Consider the following 24182-nt stretch of genomic DNA (forward strand, 5'->3'; position numbering starts at 1 on the left):
ACTTCTTTATTACGACCATGGCTAACACAAGAACCGCAATTACAAATCAAAATAGGGTTTTTTCAATCTTTAATTGCTGCCAAAAACCTAATTTTTGACATTTCAGCTTTAAACAATCTGATTGATGATGATGTAGAGTTGAAATTCTTGTTTAAAAGTGTAAAAATTGATGAGGTCATTGTTCGAGTTTGTCATTGGTCCTCTCCTGCTTTTAATGTCGAAATTAATGGGGTTAATGTCACTCTGTTTCTTCAGTACGTTTTTTTCTCTTCTCTTGTTTGTTCAATTGAATTCTTTGTGATTTGTTACTACAATTATTTATTATTTTCATTTGATTAATTTAGGAAACGACTTGTTAAACGAGTAGAAGAATCTGTTGATGATTACTTGCACAAGAAAAAGAAGAAGATTCTTGCTGAAATTGATCCTCATGTAAGAAGAACTTAGAGCACTGTATTTTTCGAAGAAGAAGAGGAAGGAAATGGCTGGGACCTGGGAATGTCTGAAATGAAGAAGGAAGGTTTGTTTTAAGAGGTCACGTGCGTCACACGTGATAGTCAACGGTTACTTTTGACGGTCAAGCTCTCAAAAACGTTAGAAGGTAGTCTTTTGCAAACAAAAGTATTACATAAGGTAGTTTTTTGCAAAAAAATTAGATAAAGTAGTTTTTTGCAAATTCAAGTATAGAATATGTAGTTTTTTAGAATTTTCTCCACCATTAATAATGTGCCCAAAACACTTTCCAATGAAAAGTTAAAACAGTCAAGAAGACGTACCTTAAATAGTAATCCGTTCCTCTTCCATGGCGTGTACACTAAAACTGGGAACATTGAATCCAAAACCAAAACCCATGAAAATTGGTAGCTGAGCCTGAGATTTTGCGTCGCTCTCTCAGGATTCAGCCATGAAAATACTCAGGTACCCGCCATTAACTTGATTCTCTAGTTTTTAGTTTTACTTCAACTTTCTTTCTTCCTTTCAATGCTAATTTCATCTGCTCAATAACACTATTATTCACCGATTTAAATGCTCCTCAAAGTAATTTTGTTCCTCCATAAAAGCTTCTTTGATCTACCCATTTCTTCAATATCTCTTCTAAAATCTACATCTCTAAATAATCATCATCTTATCTATAGAACATATAAAACTAATACGTCTGATTTTCACTCAAACCCATCTCCAAAATTATCATTTACTATCCAATACTTTACAAAATTATGTGGGCTTTCATTGATTCCGCAATTTCGATTTCAGAAAAGGTGAAATTAAATGAGAAGAACAAGTATAAATTTGATTGCGTTATTTCTTTCTTAAAAAACAATCATTTTTCTGATGCCCAAATCACAAAACTTGTTGAACTGTACCCTTTTTTTCTTTGTAACAAATTATCAGCTAACCTTGACCCTGAGATGAAGTTTTTTGCTGAAAATGGAATTTCGGGTCTGCTTATTCCCAAGCTTTTGATTGCTTGTCCTTCAATTTTGTGTGGGAGTTTAAATTCTTTATTGAAGCCATCAATGTCAAATCTGAGGGAGTATGCTAAGGATCCTGAAAAGATTGTGGTTTCTATCCATAGGGGCCCTTGGATTTTTAGTTCTAAGTGGATGAACATGAATAGGATATTGGATTACTTAAGTGAATCTGGGGTGCCAAGGCATAAATTAGAGGAGTTAATAGTATTGCAACCTAGGTGTTTGTACCAGAAATTGGAAAGGATAGAATATGCAGTTGAAATTTTAATAAAGTATGGGAATTAAGCCCCAAGAAGCTAGGTTTTTACGCCGCCTTCGAGTTATCTTGTGCCAAAGCAAATCGAATTGGCAGGAGAAAGTGAAGGTCTTTGAGAGCACAGAGCATGGGCTGATCTAAAGATGAGGTTATGACTACTTTGCTAGAGATCCTCAGTGTTTGGCTTGCTCAGAAAAGAAACTTAGGGTTGCGATGGATTATTTTGTTAACATTGTGAAGGTTGATAGGGAGACTATAATTGGTTATCCTAAGTTTTTGACGTATTCGATTGAGAAAAGGGTAATCCCAAGGTGTACTGTTTGGAAGATTTTAGAGGAGAAGAATCTAACTCAAGGTAAGTTTGTTTGGGTACTGAATAAGTCTGAAAAGACTTTCATGGAACAGTTTATTACAAAGCATTCTGATGCAATTCCCAGTCTTGAAAAGATATTTCTCACCTCCAGGAAGCCTGCCAGCGGCCCAATCGATGTTGATTGATATTAAGATGGATTCATAGAGTAAAAATGCGGTAACGATCGCGATTGCGGTTAACAAAATGTTGAGCAGTGACAGGAGTAATGCGGTTATCATAACGCCTAGATATATGTCAAAATCATAAGAAATCCCTTGATACAACCCAAAACGCGACTTTTTTTTTACCCCTTTTATAACTAGAAAATATCGGTTTGTTATTCTTAAAAAACCTTTACAACGCGGCCGACGAGATGCGATGCAGCCTGTTAGGATTTCTCAACAGTAATATGTAAGTTTCTTTAGACAAATAAATTGCTGGATTGGTTTTTTCCTGTCAGTAGTTATATCAGTTAATCTCATGTATAAGCGTTTTGTTGCATGATCATTCTTAACATTAATTCTATTTGGGGTCCCTTTTGTATCATCTGAGATTCACTTAGTTAATCAATGCTTGTCTATATACTTGCATAACATTGTGTGGCAATGGTATATCATATAGCCAGGCTTACCCTTGTTCTCATTGATGTGGTGGGAATTGTTCTAATTTGGTGTGTATTAGTTATTCATCCTTCACCATATTTTACAGCTGAACCAATTACATAAAATTGAAAGGAAGTTTGGTAACATTCGACCTCTCCAAACTCCGCGTAGGTAGGTGCCACTTTAATGGGCTAATGACATTGGGTGACGGAATGTTTTTTCGAATGTTAATGAAATGTAATGTACTGATATGCTATTGAAAGTTTTTGCTTATATGCTAGTGTTGCTGAGCCTGGTGGATAATTTTATCTTATTTAGGTTCAGGCTTTTTGTGCATACATAACCCTATGAACATCTTCTCAGCGTACAAAAATGAAAAGTAAATAAACGAGTAATGACTGTCTTTGTTATTGTAGAACTTGAAAACAGAGTCTACTGGCATTAGCTAATACTGATTGCAATTTGAGATGTAAAGCCTGTAGTAAGTAAGATTTACTGAGATGTTCAAGTAAGAGGTGTGCTAATGCTTGGATTAAAAAAGAAGAATCTTAAATTTTATGTAATCCTTTCATCTTTAAGCAGAATTCGCTCTTAATTTAGGGGATGAGAATAAGGCTCAAGGACGTTCACTCTTGTTTAAGTGTTCAGGAGTAAATCTTACAAGGCTCGAGGGATAGGGTGAGCTTGGTTTAAACTTAAAAAAAGTTGAATTAAACTATTTTTTAGATGAATAAAACTTGATCAGTTGAAATAAACTTAATTTTAGTTTAAAAAATTTAATTCAGTTGAATCAAACATTTGTTTTTCTATTTCAGCTAAACAAACTTACATAATATAAATTAATAATTCTTTTACCTTATATGATCACACTAAGTTTGATTTTATATATTTTTTTTATTTATAAATATCCCACTATTTTAAGTCAATATGTTTATTTTACTAGTTTTTGTGCCAAAAGCTAATAAGACTAAATGACTAGGACAACATCTATTATAATAATTATTATTATAATAATAAGTGTCAGACTATTGTCAAAAATAAAATAAATAAAATTATTTGGACAAATTAATATAATGAATTATACATCTTTAAGTATCTCCCTTATTTTTTCCTTGGTGTAGCTGATACTAAAAATAAAAAAAAATACAAAAATGCAATTATTTTTTAGTTTTGTGAAAAGACCCTGAAATTGTGGGTGGGTATAAACTATAATGGATTCTTACAGCAGTTATCAAAAAAAAATCATGAAACGGAATAAGGCGCATGGCATCTTCGCCTTCAATCTTTACTGTTCCCACTTTCATTCCCACTATTCCCCTCTCTAAAAACCACCTCCCTAAAAACATTATTGTTACTAATTGCTCACGATTTGATAATTTTTATCAATTGCGAGTTAGTTCAATTACGTCTTTCGAGTCATTTTGGGTGGGATTATGTCAAGTGCTTATCGTCTTAAAGATAGGTTTGAGTTGCAACAGGACGGATACAAATTGAGTTTGGTTAACCATACTGTCGAGTTAATCTTGGGGGTGGGTTTTGGGTCGATTCGGGTGGGATTATGTTGAGTACCTATCGGGTTAAAAGCGGGTTCAAGTTGTAAAAGGTTCGGTGCAATTTGAGTTCGGTTAACCATATTGTCAGGTTAATCTCGCGTGTTGATTATGGGTCCTTTCGGGTGGGATTATGCCGATTGTCGAGTACCTATCAGGTTAAAGACGAGTTCGAGTAACGTTGTAATAGGTCTGGTACAAATCGAGCTCGGTTAGCCACATTGTCAGGTTAATCTTGGCTCGGATTTGGGTTGTTTTCAAGTTATGCGCCGGTCGATTATGGGTCTGAAATAATTGGGTACATGTGGGGTTACGAGTAAACATCAAGTTGAGTTTCGGTCGATTACAGGTCACCGCACTTCGGGTCAACTAATGGGTTGGGTATAGATTTACTTCGGACAGTATTATAGGTTGAGTTTTTTTTTACGGCCCTAATGCTAACTTATATAGGAAATGTATCCGTCTCATCCATCAAACCGATTTACTATTTTTTTTTTTAAAAAAAAAATTATGATCTGATACTCCCTTAGATTGAGATTTATAAGATAATATAGTAATTTGAAAATTTTACTATCTTTGAAAAACTAAATAATTTAAATATTTTTAAAAATTAATCAAATACAAATTTCTGTTTATCAAAATTTACCTAACATAACAATTAATTGGTTTTATTTTATTTAATTTGAAATTTGAAATGAGTCTTTGTTAGTTATTTATTTCAGTTTAAAAAAATCAATTATAAGATAAATATTTTAATTAGATATCTTAATGGGATAAAAATTTCTTATTTTATTGTTATAATTTTAATTATTTCACATAATAATTAAATGTCCAAAATGTCAAAAGCTAACCTTATTATTTTTCAAATATAAATTAAACATATGGACTATTTTTATTTCAATGTCAAATCTTCCTAAAAAATCACATTTTTCATATATATTAATGTTGATGGCTAATACCATGATGACTTTGTGTGTTAAATTGTAGCTTTAGATGCAGTTAGTCTGTCGATCAATCTCATTATTAAACCTAACGAATGCATGCATACGTATTTACATACTCCTCCAATCAACTATTTATTTTATATCCTTCAAATGGTGAAATTCTAGAAACCTAACGATTCAAACATCTATTAACACGAACTCATTTTCCTTTAATTATTTCTCAGTAAACCAATTAATTAGCTTAAATAAGATGTTAGCAGTTGTAGTGTCAAAACTAATCTTCTTATCAATAAACATAATTAGTCACATAATTACTAAAGCAATCTTGTCAATGGCAGCATATTTGGTGGTACTCCTAATTCAAGGATTCAAAGAACCAGCTGGGGAAGACATAAACGGGGTAGTTGAGCACGGTACTGATGCCTAACGTACTGTCTTTGAGAAGCTTTTTGGTTTGATTATGGAGGGGATTAGTACCTTATTATCATCTTTATTAAATGCAATTATTAATGGGATTGTTGATACAATTGTTTCTGAATCGTCTGCTGTTGGAGAATTAATACACCAAATCATGAATTCATTTGAAGCTTTGTTGAATAATGTGGTCTCTTATGAGATCATTCAAGGATTCGCTCAAATGGTTTCTACTTTGATCTTTGATGTGCTCAATAATTGCATTCAAGCTTTAGGTTATGTTAACAAAAATGCTTAATTAACCATTTTTAGAATCTAGAAAATGGGCATGAGCAATCAAATAAGGAGAAGACGGTGTCTACTATTAAAATCAATTGATAATAGTAAAAGTTACTCTTGACATACATATGTTGTCCTTTCTTTCTCCGATATGGAACAACTCATATGTGAGTAATAATGGACACTTTAACACTTTTTGTATTTTTTGGGGTTTATGTGATTTTGTTTACTCTTTATTTCTGAAAGTTTGTGTTTCGACTAGTGAGAGAACAATCAACACTCTTCACTGTTGCGATGAGAATGTCTTTTAAGGTCCACAGTAAGTGTGAACCACCGGGGAGGCTTAAGTTGTTCTCTCAAGTTCTACATGCCAGAAGCTAAAGTTCCTCATCATCCATACCTGAAATCAAAAATGTTTACAAATTAAATGCAAGAAAACTACCTTAATTTTCGTTAAAATTAATAAGAACAATTCAAAAAGTTATGTCAAAAATACAAAAAATTTACCCCAAATGAATTTGGTAACCTAGAAAAATAAATAAACTTCATAATTCTAACAAATACCTGAATACTTTGACGAAACTGAGCGAGATTGTTGATGAAGATTAATGAAAGAGAGGAATTTGAAAATGGAAGAAGCTAAAAATTCACAAAGATTGGAGAAGGTAGAAGAAATTGACAAAAATGAGAGCAAGATGAGAGAGGAAAGATAAGAGAGAAAATCTCATGAAAAAGTAAGAAAGTTTAATGAGAAATTCAAAGAGTCATTTTGATTTAATGATAAAACTGATATAAATGGCACGAGAAATAAAGAGCAATTCAAAATCAATAAATTTATTTTTTTATTATTATTTAGGCTGGCCCATTTAAGACAGCAGTCTTTTAAAGAGACTGTCTTTCATAAGAATTTGTGAAGTTTTTTTTCTTTGCTTTTATTGAAAACATTTCTACATAAAAAAACTAATATACCATTTTTAATGCCAGAGCAAAGAATGTTGACACAAAATTTTCAAAAACTTTACTAAAAAATGTAATGGATCTCAATAATAAATGACGATGTGAAGTTAAAAATATTGTCCGATAATTGAAAATGGTTCAAATGGTTGAATTTGATCTAATTTTTTTGAGTTTTAAAATTGAGTTATTTTCACTTTAAGGGTCAAAAGTCCTAGTAGAACGTCAAATTAAAATTTGACAAGTCTAAATTCATGTTCTATTACACTTATCTTTCTCTTTGAAGTTGCTATTGTAAATTGAAAATTTTTACCTGTTTTGTATGAGACTGTGTCATGGTGAGACGACTATAAAATAAAAAGCTTATAAGCTAAAAATTACAATTATTGGGCTATTAACTTTAAGTGAGAGGCATATCTCACAGCGAAACCATCTCATACAAGAATTTGGGTTACATAATAGCCTTACATCCCAATAAATATGTCTCATTGCTAAATGTGATGAAATTAAAAAAGTTAGATCATAAGTTATAATTATTATGTGACAAATGCATTAAAAATAACTACTCCAAAATAAAAAATAAAACAAAGGAGAAAATTTGAGCAAATTTAAAAATAAGCGAGGATATAATTAAGGAGTAAAAATAATTAGTTAGATTATATTTTATTAGTATTATGTGACAAAATTCAATAAAAATAACTACTCCAAAATAAATAAAAAAAATTAAGGCAAAGAAGCTAATTTGGACGGATACTATATCATACTTCTAGTATACCCAACAATCATAATATTTCCAAGAAAACAGAAAAAATAAAGAAAATACCCAACATATTACCACCAAATCCAACCTAATAAAATTTCAACGGTATAAACTAGACTTAAAAAACAATATTTGTAGCTTTCATTGCTTACATCACCCGTTTCTTCTTTCTTCCAAACCAAACTAAAATATTTTACGAACCAACAACCTAACAATTTACCCAACTCTACTTCTTCGTCCTCACTTCTTCGCCTATTTACAGTAAACTTCTCATAATTAAATCAATAAAAACCAATAAATAAATAAGTAAATTCCAATTAATTAACATGTTAGCCGTGCTAATTAAACTAATATTCTCATCCATAAACCTAATTACCCACATAATTACCAAAGCAATCTTCTCAACAGCAGCATATTTCGTGGTGCTTTTAATTCAAGCATTCAAAGTACCAGGTGAAGCTACCAAAGGAATCCTTGAACAAGCAGCTGATGCGTTTCGAACAATCTTAGAGAAGCTTTTTGATATAATTATTGAGGTGATTAGTAGCATTTTATCTACTTTTTTTAATGTAATTAAGGATGGGATTATAGATTCTATTGTTTCTGGATCGTCAGCTATTGGAGATTTAATCGAACAAACTAAAAATGCTTTTGAAGGTTTGTTAAATGATGTTCCTGAGATTACTCAAGGATTTGTTGAAATGGTTTCTAATTTGATTTCTGACGTGCTTAATAATTGCATGGAAGCTTTAGGCTATATTCAAGAAAATGCTTAACATATGATGGAGGTTTTTTTTTTTTTTTTTGTTATTTTTGGGGTGTAATTTTGTGTGTTAATTAAAGTTAAAATAATTAAGGGTTAACAATTATTTTCTCCTTCAAATAATACACTAATTTGTTTTTATTCTTAATTATAAGAATTTCATTCTTTTTCTAATTTTGAAGAGTTTTTTTTTTGTTTTTTTTTTCTTTTTAATTTGGCTAGAAAGATAATTTTGAGGAGAAAGAATTAATTATCTTTAAAAGTCAGGTGGTGAAATTTAAATCCATATTACCAGAGTGAAAAGATAAGCACTCCATCACTATAGATTAACTCATGATACTTGACATTCAGTATTTTAATTGCACCATTTCTTATTAAACACTTTCGTATGATAGAATTAAAGAAACACTTTATGTAGTATTAAAAAAAAAACCTATTATATATATATATAGGATCAAATAAGAAGGATTTTTGTTTGATTTTGTTTGGTTACTATATATAAAAAAAGGATATACAAATATACAATGTTATAAATTAAGAACATTTAAAAAATTATTTCAAAGTTACATTTCCGTGTAACATAGATACTTTTACAATTATGAGTTTGTGGCTCAATCGTGACCATAGATACTTTTTATTTTAGTGAAATCAAAAGTATAAAGTCCTTTTTACCTTTCTCATTTTCAACCTCTTTTTAATGAATCCCTCCCATATATATATAGACTCATTTTACTTTTATTTTTCGGTTTAGCCTATATTGATATATAGAGGTGAAGTTAACATTTAGAACAATTTGTTAGAAGGTTAATTAATGATGCGTAATTAAGTAGATTAGGAATGGATACGACAATGTAGTTGAGGTTTGGTAATTGGTATGAGTGTGTATGACCAACTCTACTAGTTGTTCAAGTTATTCTAATGTAATTTATCTCGTTTTCTCGGTTGCTTGACTTGTATCCATGGCCGGTTTCTTTGTTTACCAATTGAAATTGACGTACATGAATTAAATTAACCATTATTTATTAGTTAATGTTTATTATTTTTTATAGGGTCAAAGATTTATATTTTTTTTATTTCGGATTATAATGGACTATTGTAAAAAGTAATTTCGTTAATAAATTAAATACACTATTTATTTATGTGAAGTTGCAAATGATATTATTTTACTACAAGGGACAATTGAAAATAACTTCTTATTATCATAAAAGTGTGTAAGAATGATAAAATTATGTATATCTGATCCCTCGAACCTCACCGTAGGCTAGGGCCCTAAAATCTAAAATGTCTCATATAAAAAAATTATAATAAAATAACATAATAATTAGGTAGAATAGTTGGTGAGAGCTTTTACTTAACATGTTAATGATAATAGAATCAAACCTTAGTAATTACAATTTTTTCTCACCTTTCTTTTATCTATTTCCAATGCAATCGTTTTAATTTCCAAATATTTTCTCTTACATCATTTAATTTTCACCAATTCATTAAACATCAATAATTACTAAAAATGATCAGCATTTTATTTCTTAAGTTTTCGATCCTTTAAACTTTTATGTTTTTTATTACTCCCTCCATTCTTTAATGTTTTTTACGTTTGGAATATTTCACCTTAAGGAGAGAGAAGTTTGATAGGTTTTTAAGATATATTTAGAAGATAAAATATATTCATCACGTGAGATTTCATTAGATTCGTTTTAATGTTACTTTTTATTATGTATTTTTTATAAATTTATTATGCATATATAGATATATTGAAGCTTAAAATTTACTTTGAAAACAATGCAAAAAGTAAACGAGAAGAACAAAAAAGAACGGAGGAGGTATTTCCATCAATCCATTACTTTTTTTTTCTCTTCCTTCTTAACATTAGAGATGAAAAATTAATTTTTAACAAATTTATTTAAGTTCTTTTTATAAAATTAATATTAACGTAGTTATAAATTGTGCTGATCTTTTTATTTAATTATAATACTTAAAAACATATTTGTGTTGAATTTTTATTTTAGTTTAAGAAAATCTCTTTACCATAAATTTAAAAATTTATAAAAAATAAATTAAGCCTTAAAATATTTTTTCCGCCCCTGCCGTTGGTAGATTACACTTGATATGATCGTGACAACGAAACGTTGTTGAAGGTGCTAAAAACTAAATAATAGAAAAGAAAATCAGTAGTTTTCTCCTGTCTTTGTGCGTATTTCTTTACTTTTATTTTGATTCCTCTAATTTAAATAATAGGAAATCACTATGGTCTATGAATAGGGCTGTAAAAAATAGATCCGACCCATAATATCGTCCGAAATCAACCTGCATTCGACCCATTAGCTGACTCGAGGTGTGTGGACCTGAAATCGACCGAAACTCGACCTGATGCTGACCTATAACCCAACATGTACCCGATTATTTTAGACCCATAATCGACCGTCACCCGACTTGAGCACAACACACGCCCGGTATTAACCTGACAATGTGGTTAACCGAACTCGATTTACACCCGACCTGTTATAACTCGAACCTGTCTTTAACCCGATAGGTACTCAACATAATTCCACCCGAAATGAATCGAAACTCATAATTGAACCGATCCGATATTGATCGGACTTGTAAATGAACCGACTCTATATGAATCATGCTTATGTTATTAAAAAAGGAGTTTGATTAAGCTGAATTAAGTTTAGTTCAAGTAAAAAAAGTTTCATTTAGCTGAATCAAGTTTAGTTTAGCAATAATAAATGTTTGATTCAGCCAAATCAAATTAGTTATCTAAAAAAAAGTTTAGTTCAGCATAATCAAGTTTTGTTCATTCAAAAAAAAGTTTTATTCTACCGCATCAAGTTTAGTTTGGCTAAAAATAAGTTGAATCAGTTGAATTAAGTTTAGTTCAACTAAAATTAAACAATAAATGTAGACTCACAATCAAATCTTATCGACTCTAACTTTGACCGAATCAAATTTGACTGTTAATCGACAACTTAATTAACCTATTACAACTCACAAGCTCCAATAGCAAACAATTTCAACAGAAAGTTCAATCGACAAAAAACTCAACTGATTTGAATTTCAACCGACCTGAATTCGGCGAATAACCGAATGCACAACTCTAAAATGATATAACCGATCTGAAGTCAACCCGAACCCAAAATAACCCGACTCAACGTTAACCTAAAATGAAAAATGACTCGACCCGTATTCTAACCGAACTCGAATCGACCTGCAGTATAGCCGATTTGGATCTAAACTGTATTCAACTAACCCGGTATAAATCTGATTCGAATTGACCTGATTCGAAACTAAAACCGACCCAGTGTAATGTTAACTTGATATAAACCTGTACTCGATTAGAACCCGTAACTGAACCGACCCGAATCGAAGTGTTATACTAACTGAAAAAACCGAAACCTGATAATATCCAAACCTAATAAAACCCGACGGAGTAACCTAATTTACTGTCCTATCTATGAACTACTTCTCAATGGGCATTATTTATCATGCTGCCATATGGAATTAGAATTGACGATTAGAATAATTAATTTGAACTTAAAATAATTGATAATACGCAAACAAAGGATAATTTATCGGTTTCGTGTTTGGTTGGGGACTTGGGGTCTTGGTTTTATAATAGATTAATTAACAATAGAAAACAATTCCCGTAAGTATCATGATCATCATATATTCATTTATTTTTATAATTTGTATTCATTGAAGGAGTTTATATATATATATATATATATATATATATATGAGGGATCCACTGAGAAGGGGTTAAAAATTAGAAGTATAAGAAGGACTCTACACCTTTGATTTTCACTAAAATAAAAAAAATCTATAGTCACGATTCAGCCAAAAACTCATATAACTATATTACACAGAAAGGTAACTAAGAAATAATTTTTAAAATGTTCTTAATTTATAACATAGTATCATTTTTTATATATATAGTAACCAAATAAAATCAAATAAAAATCTTTTTCACCCTTCTCATTTTAAAATCCTTCTTATTTGATTATATATATATATATATATATTGGTGCTTATATTGGTGCTTACCATGCTCAAGATCTCTAATCTATAAATCCAGCACGTCTTGCATTATAAAACTGCTTCATACAATAATTTGTGAAATTAATATTATAACATGTAAAAACATTAGTGCTGGCCAGTGGGTAAATGACAAGTGGGCACGGACCAAATTAATTGAATCACCAGCCAATAACACCGCATTACTTTTGCTAATATAGTTGAGTGTACTCCATTGTTCATCAGTCATCACCCTGAATAGTGAACAGGACCAATACTCGCCAGCGCCAGTCTATCATAATTGTGATTTCACGCTATAATGTTGCATTGTGTGCCTTGTAAGGATATACATATTATTGGTTACTTTTGGGCCAATGCCTATATAGGTGTGATTCAATTATAAAACGATGGATGAAAATTATTTGGTTAAAATTTACAAATTAAATTAAATTAAATTGAGATAATTAATTTTATTAGATATCTCTATTAAAACCTAACTTATTCATGAAACTTAACACCTAATAACCCAAAAAAAAAAAAATTAACACCTAAATATAAAAGTTTTATTTATGTGTTGGTTAAATAAGGTAATTAAATAAATCCACAACAAACTAAGAACAAATGAACAATGAAGTGCAAACCATAAATTGTCAAATACCTATAGGCGTAACTAGAAAGTTATAGGGCGTGTTTGACAAATTATTGTTGGATTTTTAAATTGTCTTATTTAAACAACTGAAAATATTAATGTATGTCTAAATTATAGGGATATAATTGGTAAAAATTAGATATTAATTATTAACAGTTTATTAGAAAAAAAGTGGATCAACAAGTCAAAAGCTAAAATGAAAAGCTATCGTATTTGTTTCTTGTTTTATGTAATTAAAAAAATAATTCAGAAAAGTATGCTTTTACTTTAGCTAGTCTCTTGAGAGACCGTTTCTTTGAGAGACGTATCTCAAGTCCAACTCATTAAAGATTAATACCTACTTACTGTATTCTTAATGCCTACTTATTTTATCCTTAATGTTTACTTATCGTATCCTTAATGCATATTTCCAATATCTTAAATGTCTGTTTATATTATTCTTAATTCCTACTTACAATATTTTTAAAAATATAAAATAGGCCGGCCCAATTAGAGATAGTTTCTCAAAGAGACCATCTCTCACAAGAATTTGTGTTTTTACTTTGCAGTTGTTAGTTTTTTGATTTTATTATTTTTTCAATAAATTTGATTATTTTTTATTCGTTATAGATTACTTCTATATCATATAACTTGAAAATAAAAAGATTAAAAAACGGAAACGCATTAATATTAAATGGACCAAGGTGACATGTCATTTAAAATATATATATATATATATATATATATATATATATATATATATATATATATATATATATATATATATATATATATATATATATATATATATATATATATATATATATATATATATATATATATATATGACTTTTTAAAGATGTAATATGATAGGAATCTTTTTTTTTTTTTACTATTTAGTTGTTAGTTTTTTTATTTTATTATTTTTCCATTAAATTTTACTATTTTTATTCATTATAGAACATATTACTCGTCTACTCCATTCCTTTGATTTTGTATCAAAGAGAAATAGAGTGCTAAGTAATAAAAAAAATATTGATAATAAATAAAGAGAAAGAGGATGTATTGTGGATGAAATAAAATCAGAGTTAAAACTTATAGATGAAATTAAAAGAAAAAAACGGATCATTATTTAAAATATAAATGATGCAAAATAAGTAGAATGGATGGAGTACTTTTATATCGTATTTCTATGATTTTGAAAATAAATATTGAAGTAATCCTAAATAACAAGTCATTTACTATGTTTTCACTCACTCACCCCTCTTTGTTGCAGGAATCTATCATTTTAAAGATCAATTTCAAGTCAGGAGATTGTGTGGTTGCATCCTCATTAATAGATATGAATTATCGTCTTCCTTCCCCTCAAATTCTGATAATAGTTTTCTAAGAGGGAGATACACCAAGTACGATGATGAAAACTATTTTTTTTTGACTTTTTGTCCTAACTAATATGCCAAAATTCAAAACTCAAATAAACAAAAGATGTTAACTAGATGCGTTCATTCGGATCATTAAGTCGATTTCTGATCAGGTATTTCGGATAGATTATAAATTAAGTCTTGTATCCATATTGGTTTTTTTATATAATTATAAATTCATTTTTAAATCGAGTCAAATGTAATTTGATAACAAGGTTGTATAACTATCAGATCGTCGAATTTGTTTTAAACACCCCTCAACAAAACCCATGAAAACCAGTGAGTCTATCAAATCAAAATTGGTTCAAGTTGCGATTAAAGCCCAAAAATCCAGATTTCATTCAAATTGGGAAGATAATTCAAAGCAAGATCAAATACCAACATGAGGTACTGCTGCTGCCCACGATACCATGTTCTTCTATGGCGGCGGAATCCAACGGAGTACGTTCCTTTTTAGTCAACTTTAAATCAACGACTATGAATATTTCACTTGTTTACAGAAACAATTGAAATCTCTGCCCACTGCAAATACATTTAGACTACCACTATTTCACTACTAAATACGATGATGTTTTAGCCATTATTGTTCTTCAATTGTTCTGTCCGATTATCGAGCAAATGGCTGGAAAATTGATGAGAGCAGTTCAGTATTCTAAATATGGTGGTGGAGCTTCTGGCTTGAAGGTACTTTTCTCGTTCTCCTTTTGGATTCTTAACTTTTATGTATGAATTTCTAAATATGGTTTCTGAAAGGGAAGTGTTAGAGTATACTTCGTCCGTTATGAAATACTCTATACATAAGGGTTTTTGACACTATTTGTCGTTTAAGTTTATTTAATATATTATGGCTAATGTGTAAGAAATAATATAGTAAAGTAGAATCTTGTTTAAATCGTGTAATTGCATACTTTTATAATATGAAGTTTTTATAATTTTTAAACGTGTATAGACTATAGTATATAAATGATCAAAATAACACATTGGGTTGCGTAAAAAATCAAATGTAGCAAATACAGAGGAATGGAGGAAGTATAATATATCATGGTACCTCAACCATCAGCTTAAGTTTTGGTTGAATTAGTTCCTTGACATGGTATGTGTTGTATCCACACTTCTAGTCCAATAGACTCTCGTGTGAGGGAGCGTGTTAGAGTATTAACATATATAGAGACTTCAATCATCAGCTTAAACTTTTGGTTGAATTGGTTCCTTGACAGGAAGGTACCTAATGGCAATAGGGGGTGCATAAGATAGTGAAAAAAAATGTATAAACACTCACACAAGATTAATACTCAAACAAAGTTATATATTATTAATCAATCAATATTCTATCATTGATTCAACCACTCACACACTTGAGAACAATCTCTCAAGCACAAAGTTTATACTTTTTTGTAGAAACTCTCTCTAATATAATGGAGAAACTCTAATGGCTATCTATCCTAGTTAACTCTCATGTATTAGCCTCCCTCAATCACTCAAAACTTGATTTAGGGATTATATATAGCCCCAAACGTTTAGAATAAACCCCAGTTCAAAGGACAAACTTGCCTACCAAGCATAATGCAAAACATAAAGTTAATTTTGGGCCCTGCACTAGGGTACTCGGACGAGCACTATATGTGCTTGAACGAGCACCATGCCTTCATCATTATCCGACTTCTTCTATTGTTTGCCTCGTTTAAGGCAACTTCCTAGTTCTTCATGCCTCAATCAATATTGTGTATCTTCTTACCTTGTTCTAAGACATTTTTTTATATACTCACATCTTGTTCTTTGTTACTCCATCATGCACAACAACGATTCTTCTTCATTGCTTCCTTGAAGTCCTCACTTAAATGCACTCAACATCCTTGCATCCCATCATTGGTCATAACATGGTGTGCCTTGGCTTGAGTCATTGAACCATCACCTTCACACAGGAGTAGTTTGGTTCTTGCAGTAATAGTTTCTATATTATTTATTTCTCGTCTCTTTCTATTTACACCATATTACCATATGACTTGAAAAGCTCGCACACATAGCGGAGGTATTTTTTAAGTGTTTATTGTACCAATTTATAAGCCTGAGGAGTAAATCTTGCCGTTACAAATGTTTTTATGGGCGAAACTCATTTGTCTCTTCTCTTCATTGATTAAGTTGCTCCATTTTCATAATTCGAACATGGTTATAAAGTATTTTATTAAACACTAGTTAAAGAGTCTTTAATCAGATGTTTCTTCTCAATAACATTTGTAACCCTTCTGGTGAGCTAAAAATTTTTTAAGTACACGGGGTTGTTGCCCACATACGAATTGTCCCGCATGTAATGAGGGTTGTGTGTATTGCAGCACGTTGAGATTTCTGTTCCTAAACCAAAACCTGATGAGGTATTGATTAAAGTTGAGGCTGCATCTTTAAATGCGTTTGATTGGAAGATTCAGAAAGGCATAGTTCGTCCTTTCTTGCCTAGAAAATTCCCTTATATACCAGGTTTGTTTTACTGCAATTTTTCTTGAATCATTTATCTCTTGACGCTCAAATAAAGCATTTCATTACCTTGTTAGTGATATCAACAAGGTTTTTTAATTGATTTTGGTAACAAACATTATTTGCAATTTATGAATAAAAAGTTAGCATGATTTAGTGCATCATTTTAATATAGTCGATTGTAATCTGAAATCAAAGATCCATAACCCTTTATTTCCATCGAGAATGGACGTATCTCTTGAATCTTACCTTAATGGCGTTAGTATTGCACAATTGATATTCAAACCTATGATTGTACATCACAAATATGAGAATCTTTCTATCTGGCGTCTTTCTCGAGCCGAGAGACTCTTTGGCCGCACTCTCTTTTGTGGGTATGGGTTACCGTCCTCCATCCATCCCTAGAGCCTAATCATAGTTTATATGAGCGGGATACACTGATTACAATGATGATGATTGTACATTTCAAGATTGTTTCTCACTGCTAAAGTAGACCACTATTATTTGTTGGTTCAGGAACTGATATTGCAGGGGAAGTAGTCCAGGTTGGATCAACTGCAAAGAAGTTCAATGCTGGTGACAAGGTGGTGACCCTGTTTAGTCATGTTGTAAGTTGCTCAATACCTTGTTCTATTTGGTTATTGCATTGTCGATAAATTGGATCGGTCATAATATCGTAATATTGAGCCTTAATCTGACTTGTGAGAGTGTATAACATATCCCGAGACTATAACCCATCAGCTTAACCAAAAGTTTATGTTGATGGTTGTAGCCTCTAATATTTTATATGATCTATCAGTTTGTAGATCCAAAATGGGAAAATGTGACTGGTTAAATGTTGACTGACAGGCTGGAGGCGCACTAGCTGAATATGTGGTGGCAAAGGAGAACCTAACGGTGACTAGACCACAAGAAGTATCAGCAGCTGAAGGTGCAGCCATACCTCTTGCAGCCCTTACTGCTCACCAAGCTCTCACCCAGGGTGCAGGCATCAAGCTCGATAAAACAGGTGAAAGAAAGAACATATTAGTCACAGCTGCCTCTGGAGGTGTGGGCCACTACGCAGTTCAGCTGGCGAAGCTTGGAAACACCCATGTTACAGCCACGTGTGGGACCCGCAACCTAAACTTGGTCAAGGAGTTAGGTGCAGATGAGGTTGTCGACTACAAGACCCCGGAAGGTGCATCGCTTCAAAGTCCATCAGGAAAGAAATATGATTATGTAATCCATTGTGCTATGGGCATCTCTTGGTCTACATTTGAGCCTAATTTGAGTGCAAATGGTAAGGTGATTGACTTGACGCCCGGCTTAGGTGCCTTCATGACGGCCGCAAAGCAGAGGCTAACATTCTCCAAGAAGCAGCTGCTGCCTATGTTTCTTACTTCTAAGACAGAGAACCTTGAATTTGTGCTGAATTTGGCTAAGGAAGGGAAACTTAAAACAGTTGTAGACTCGAGGCATCCCCTAAGTAAAGCTGAAGATGCTTGGGCTATCGTTATGAGTGGACATGCTACAGGCAAGATTATAATTGAGCCTTGAATAAAAAATATATGTTGATGGACTAGAAAAATATGTATTGATATTATTTGCACATTTTCGCTTCAGCATTTTTTTTTGCCGGATATACATATCAGATTTGTTCATTTTTGTTATACATATGGTCTATGTTTTCTGTAAAAAGTGATACATTCTCTTTTTTTCAGGTGTGAATTAGTTTAGTGTATATATTTTAAATTAATAGGAGATTGTATTATTATAATGTAATTATAAATTTTTCAGTTATTTTGGTGTTATACTTTTTGTTTTTGAGTAGTTTTGGTGTTATACTTCATGTGGCTCATGTCATGTCTTTGATTTCGGCATATATATAGTACTCCCTCTTATCTTAAGAGTATGAATAGGAGTAGGAGTATGAGTGCAACTCTTCGCATCATCGGATATCTAAAAGGGACAGTTGGAGTAGGAGTATCATTTCAGAAAGGTATAAATTTGGAGATAGAAGCATACACAAATGTAGACTGGGAAGGGAATCTTAATTGTCGAAGATCAACATTAGTCGGAGGTAATCTTGTTACATGGAGAAACAAGAACAAAAAGTGGTTGTTCTCTCAAGTGCAGAGGCGGAATTCCGAGGTATTGTTCGAGGGATATATGAATCCTATGGATCAAAAAGCTATTAACTGAATTAGGGTTCTCTCTAAAGAAGACTTGTAGACTTATTTGTGATAACAAGGCTGCTATCAGCATTTCAGAAAATCCAGTACAACATGATTGAACAAAACATGTAGAGGTAGATAGACACTTTATAAAAGAAAAACTAGAAGCAGGACTCGCCTGTCTTTCCTTTGTCCGATCTAAAGATCAACCAACAAACATATTAACAAAGGCAATGCATGCAAAACTTTTTCAGAAGTCTTGAGCAAGTTGAACGTAGGAGATCCTACGATTTAACTTGAGGGGGAGTGTAGAAAATAACGGATATTTGTACATATAGTAAATAAGATAATTAGAATATTTTCAGTATATTTAGGCTATAATTTAGCAATGTAATTATAGTAATTATATTAGTAGATAATCCAAGCTATGTAATGAGACAATTCATTCAGAAATAAGAGAAAAGTCCTAATTCTCTCAAACTAATTTGTTTCATTATCGTTTAGTCAAAATATATTTATGTGTAATCTTGTTATACTCGTCACGATATAAAGAATTAATATATATATATATATATATATATATATATATATATATATATATATATATAAATTTTTATTTAAACATAGTTATAGATATTGAGAGTGAATTATGCTTTAAAAACCATGTAAAAAATACATGTAATTGATTGATCTCGAGTCACTGTTGATTTTTGTTAAATACTAGTAAGTTAGTAAGTTAGTAAGTTAATTTAGTTTCGATCAACAACAAGTTGGGTGATGTTAAATTTGATTATCCGCATTTTTGTATTGATCGATCTTATGTGCAAGTTGTTGTGAAATTGATTATCAAAAATCAAGTTGTTACGACATATTTTGGGTCTCAACTGTTAGCTTAAACTTCGTTTTTTGACATGGTATCAAAAATCAACGTAACAAGAGGTCACGGGTTCGAATTTCAACCACCCTCATTTAAAGCAAAATATTTAGCGCTAGGTGTGAGAAGGACCAGTGCTGCATCCATATTTCTAACCCAATGTGCTATCGTGTGAGGGGGCGTGTTAGAATATATAATATTATTTTAGGCCTCAACCTCAGCTTAAGCGTTTGATTGATTTGGTTCTTTGAAAAAAAACACGAAAATAATGAATTTTGATTTAAACCAAAGCAAATAAGAACAGAAAACAAAATCAAAATACTTAATCAAATTATTTTAGTTTCATATAAATTTTCTTCCCAATTGACAATGGAGAAATTGTTTCTAGACAGCAGAGATTAGAGAGTTGTTTCCAGAAGCGTCGTAGTAAATAGTAGTAGATAAATTTTGGGTGTAACAGCACAACATACGCATTATGTGAGGTTCATCAGCAGGGCAGTGCAGAACCACATATTCTTTGTCATCTGTCGTAAATACAGCCATTGAAATCAATGGATGAAAACACAAACCCTAAAAAATCAATCATCAATAAGAAATTACCATTGCAGACGGAAACAAAAGGATCGCAAGAAATCTTCATCAGTGCTGGCTACTGGTTAGTGGTCGAGTAAAAATCTGACGCGCAAATGACTGGCAAATTAATGCACGCGGTACAGTATTCTGGCTATGGTGGTGGAGCTCAGGCCTTAAAGGTTTTTCCTCCTATTTTTTTTTTCATATTTGCTTATTGCTAATTCTATAGTAATTTCTGCAATGTCTGGCTTTTGTTTTGCTTATGATCGATATACCTGTCCAGTTTGATGTTGGTTCTTTTGGAGGGATTAGAGAAAACTAGTGTGATTAACCAATGAAATTAACGTTTTATATGCGTTGAAAACTTGAAATTCTGTAATCATTATTTTACTGTTTGACAGAATTGAGAGGATGCTTAGGTTTCAATTTTTAGCAATAAAGCAACAGCAAATTGGGGATTTTTTTGACTGAGTTTTATGTTGGCCTTTAATATGTACTTGTATAGAGAAATGATATAGAGGCTTGAAGAAAATGCTAGTTGTTTCATTAGATTATAGAAGTATAGCATGTGACTTAATACCCATTTAGGTTGTCGTATTAAACGGTAGTTGTGAAAATAATTTGAAATTTAATTTTTTAAGAAATATCTTGTAGTGATGAAACTTTAATTCTTAAAAAAAAGTTTTTTCACAATTTTCCATAATCATCTATACCACATCACCATGGCTAATTCATTGGAATAATTTTGGTAAAAAAAAAAAGAGGTAATTGAAGTAGAACAAACATAGACTATTAGATTTGTTGATAAATTTTCCTACTGAAACTAAAGTTAACTTTTCTTTTCCAATCCTACTATTTAATACCAACAACCAACCAGCCGTTAGAGTACCTAGTTTTGATCTGTTTTTGGTATTATTAGAGTAGCTAGTTTTGAACTTCATTAATACTTGATCTGTTTTGGTATTGTTTGATGCCCTTTTATCAAATCTATGAGACTATGACATATGAGGAAAGAGGTGTTAGGTGAGAGGAGAGAATGTGTTTCTGTGAGATGAAATAAAGAGAAAAGCAATGTGGTATATCCTATATTTTTACTCCTTTCTCCTTTTTAATTTGTTATATCTTGCAACCCAATATAAGAGCTTTTTGCTATGATTGTATCAAAATGAGGGGGATGGATGAGTGTTTGTTATGTAACAATAGGCAATACTATAGCAGCAAACAAAAGAAGAGAAAATGTAAAGGAAGGCAGAGTTAGAATAAGAGCATTTGGTAAATTTTGCCCGTACTTGTTATGCTCAAAGGTGGTGGTATATTCTGATCGCTAATAGCTTGACTTAGCTTAATATGGTCAGTTAGAAGAGTAGAGAGTCATTGTACTTACTCTCAACTTTCTGTTTTACATTTGCTGGTCGTATTTTTACTTGAAGTTAATTGCTGATGCTGGAATCATTTGTTTCATAGACTAGTAAAATTATAGCAAAGCACAGGATTAACTTAAACTCAAATGTTCTCTAATGATTGTTGTTGATTGTTGCAGCATGTTGAGGTTGCTCTTCTGGAACCAAAGGCTGATGAGGTCCTGCTAAAAGTTGAGGCAGCTTCTTTGAACCCAATTGATTGGAAAATACAGAAGGGCATGCTTCGGCCCTTGTTACCTCGGAAGTTCCCTACTATACCAGGTTTTTCCTTTTGCATATGTTTCTAAATTTGTATTGTATCCTCAAAGCTGAAGAGCACGCTTCAAATTTCAAATATTGTACTTTCAGCTTGATGTTCATCTTCCTTTCAAATTTATGAAAGCTTGATATTGGATTGGGTATCATTGCTCGTTGTGAGCATAAGGTTGAGTTCCGTGAAATTTTAAATTCCATTCCCCTTCTGAACCCCTTCAAGAACATTATATGAGTTGGAGAGTTCAAGATTCAAACAATTTAAATGCATATTTGAAGAGCTCCTTGTTTAAGTTGCTAGTTTCAGATTGCGTGAACCCTATGTTTTTAATAACTCGATTATTTTCGTAACTGGTTCTAGAATCCTGAAACACTTCCAATGAGGTTGTCCTTTCAATAAATAAATTATTTTCATATTTCAGACAAATGCTTTAGTACGATGACTTATTTGTTGGTTTAGGAAGTGATGTTGCTGGGGAGGTAGTCCAGGCTGGATCTGGTGTGAAGAACCTTAAAATTGGGGACAAGGTCGTGGCCTATGCTGTAAGTTTCTTGCTTCCTTTTTCTTGTTTTATTCAACCAGCTGCTAGTCCACTAATTAGGGCATACTCTGAACTTATTTTTAGGTCAGTTTGGTTCTTTATCTTCTGCGCACTACTCTTACTCACATTTTTTGTATTATTGCATATGAAACTTTGTGTAGAACAATGCATCTTTGCCCCTTCTTTGATTTCAGTGTGGCTTAGAATTTCGTCACATTCACTATATCTCAAAAACTTGACTGTTATTTTTTGAATGACAGGCTTGGGGTGCACTGGCTGAGTATACTATTGCGAAAGAGAAACTGACAGTTGTAAGACCTCCTGAAGTATCAGCGCCCGAAGGTGCAGCTCTACCGGTTGCTGCCCTTACTGCTCACAAGGCTCTTACCGAGTTTGCCAACATCAAGCTTGATGGAAGTGGAGAAAGGAAGAACATTTTGGTCACAGCCGCATCAGGAGGCGTTGGCCATTATGCAGTGCAGTTGGCAAAACTTGGAAATACACATGTAACAGCGACATGTGGGGCTCGCAACCTAGATTTTGTGAAGGGCTTAGGTGCCGATGAGGTCCTTGACTATAAGACCCAGGAAGGAGCTTCCTTGAAAAGCCCGTCAGGAAAGAAATACGATTATGTGATCCACGGTGCAACAGGAATTCCTTGGGCGACATTTGAGCCCAATCTGACTGAAGGAGGTAAGGTGATCGATTTGACTCCAGGCCCGAGTGCTATGCTTACATTTGCTATGAAGATGCTGACATTCTCCAAGAAACAGCTAGTTCCTCTGCTTCTGATACCAAAGAAAGAGAACTTAGAATATATTGTGAATTTGGTTAAGGAAGGGAAGCTTAAATCAGTGATAGACTCGAAACATCCCTTGAACGAAGCTGAAGTTGGTTGGGAGAGGATAATGAGTGGACATGCTACAGGGAAGATTGTAATAGAGTGTTGAATAGAAATTATCCAGATGCTACAGTTTGCATGAAGATTATAAACTTTCAAGTACTTCTATATAAAACTAGTTGCTGCAGTCATAGTTTTCTTCTGCTTGGGTGAATGGTTTTTTTGAGGGGATACTTAATAGGTTTTGTGCTATTGTTGTTTCTGCAAATCTAGCTTGTATACTTGTAATTGTACATTTTGTGATAATTAATGATTAACATTATGTATACATGTAATTTTCGTGCCTATGGTGAAATTTGGGTCATCATTTGCAGGTCTTTCTTGAGACGAGATTTTATTGGTCACTATCTCTTTATTTTCAATGATCAGAGTATGTTATGCCATCTTTTATTTCTCCTCACACCGCTTATTCGCTTAGTATTTGCGTAGTATATGCTTGGTGATGATGATGATAATCGGCAAAGAAAAAGAATATTGGATGTTAGAATACAAATTATGAGTATAAGATCACAAATATTACAAGTAATAAAGACCTCAACATTTAACAAAATTCATCCAAATAAAACTATTTCCTCCTTCGTGTCT

General features: G+C 32.0%; 3 protein-coding genes across 3 annotated transcripts; all 3 read left to right on the forward strand.

The window, feature by feature from the left end:
* Positions 1-1217: 1217 nt before the first annotated feature.
* LOC130813610 (transcription termination factor MTERF2, chloroplastic-like) lies at positions 1218-2226 on the forward strand. The gene is made up of 2 exons (XM_057679445.1): positions 1218-1744; positions 1896-2226. Exons 1-2 carry the CDS (start codon positions 1218-1220, stop codon positions 2224-2226), a joined length of 858 nt encoding a protein of 285 aa, XP_057535428.1.
* A 12380-nt stretch (positions 2227-14606) lies between these two features.
* LOC130813038 (quinone-oxidoreductase homolog, chloroplastic-like) lies at positions 14607-18671 on the forward strand. Its single transcript, XM_057678731.1, has 4 exons — positions 14607-15093; positions 16740-16881; positions 17395-17486; positions 17728-18671. The coding sequence occupies exons 1-4, from the start codon at positions 15028-15030 to the stop codon at positions 18415-18417; spliced, it is 990 nt and encodes a 329-aa protein (XP_057534714.1). The 5' UTR covers positions 14607-15027; the 3' UTR covers positions 18418-18671.
* A 1551-nt stretch (positions 18672-20222) lies between these two features.
* LOC130813039 (quinone-oxidoreductase homolog, chloroplastic-like) lies at positions 20223-23910 on the forward strand. Its single transcript, XM_057678732.1, has 4 exons — positions 20223-20660; positions 22022-22163; positions 22615-22697; positions 22957-23910. Exons 1-4 carry the CDS (start codon positions 20595-20597, stop codon positions 23644-23646), a joined length of 981 nt encoding a protein of 326 aa, XP_057534715.1. The 5' UTR covers positions 20223-20594; the 3' UTR covers positions 23647-23910.
* The last annotated feature ends 272 nt before the right edge of the window (positions 23911-24182 follow it).

Source organism: Amaranthus tricolor, chromosome 5, assembly GCF_026212465.1.
Source record: "Amaranthus tricolor cultivar Red isolate AtriRed21 chromosome 5, ASM2621246v1, whole genome shotgun sequence".
NCBI lineage: Eukaryota > Viridiplantae > Streptophyta > Magnoliopsida > Caryophyllales > Amaranthaceae > Amaranthus > Amaranthus tricolor.

Coding starts and splice junctions, on each gene's coding strand:
- LOC130813610 (XM_057679445.1), top strand. CDS start 1,218: ATGTGGGCTTTCATTGATTCCGCAATTTCGATTTCAGAAAAGGTGAAA. Junction 1,745..1,895: donor GCAGTTGAAATTTTAATAAA/GTATGGGAATTA, acceptor CTACTTTGCTAG/AGATCCTCAGTGTTTGGCTT.
- LOC130813038 (XM_057678731.1), top strand. CDS start 15,028: ATGGCTGGAAAATTGATGAGAGCAGTTCAGTATTCTAAATATGGTGGT. Junction 15,094..16,739: donor GTGGAGCTTCTGGCTTGAAG/GTACTTTTCTCG, acceptor TGTGTATTGCAG/CACGTTGAGATTTCTGTTCC. Junction 16,882..17,394: donor AAAATTCCCTTATATACCAG/GTTTGTTTTACT, acceptor TTGTTGGTTCAG/GAACTGATATTGCAGGGGAA.
- LOC130813039 (XM_057678732.1), top strand. CDS start 20,595: ATGACTGGCAAATTAATGCACGCGGTACAGTATTCTGGCTATGGTGGT. Junction 22,164..22,614: donor GAAGTTCCCTACTATACCAG/GTTTTTCCTTTT, acceptor TTGTTGGTTTAG/GAAGTGATGTTGCTGGGGAG. Junction 22,698..22,956: donor ACAAGGTCGTGGCCTATGCT/GTAAGTTTCTTG, acceptor TTTGAATGACAG/GCTTGGGGTGCACTGGCTGA.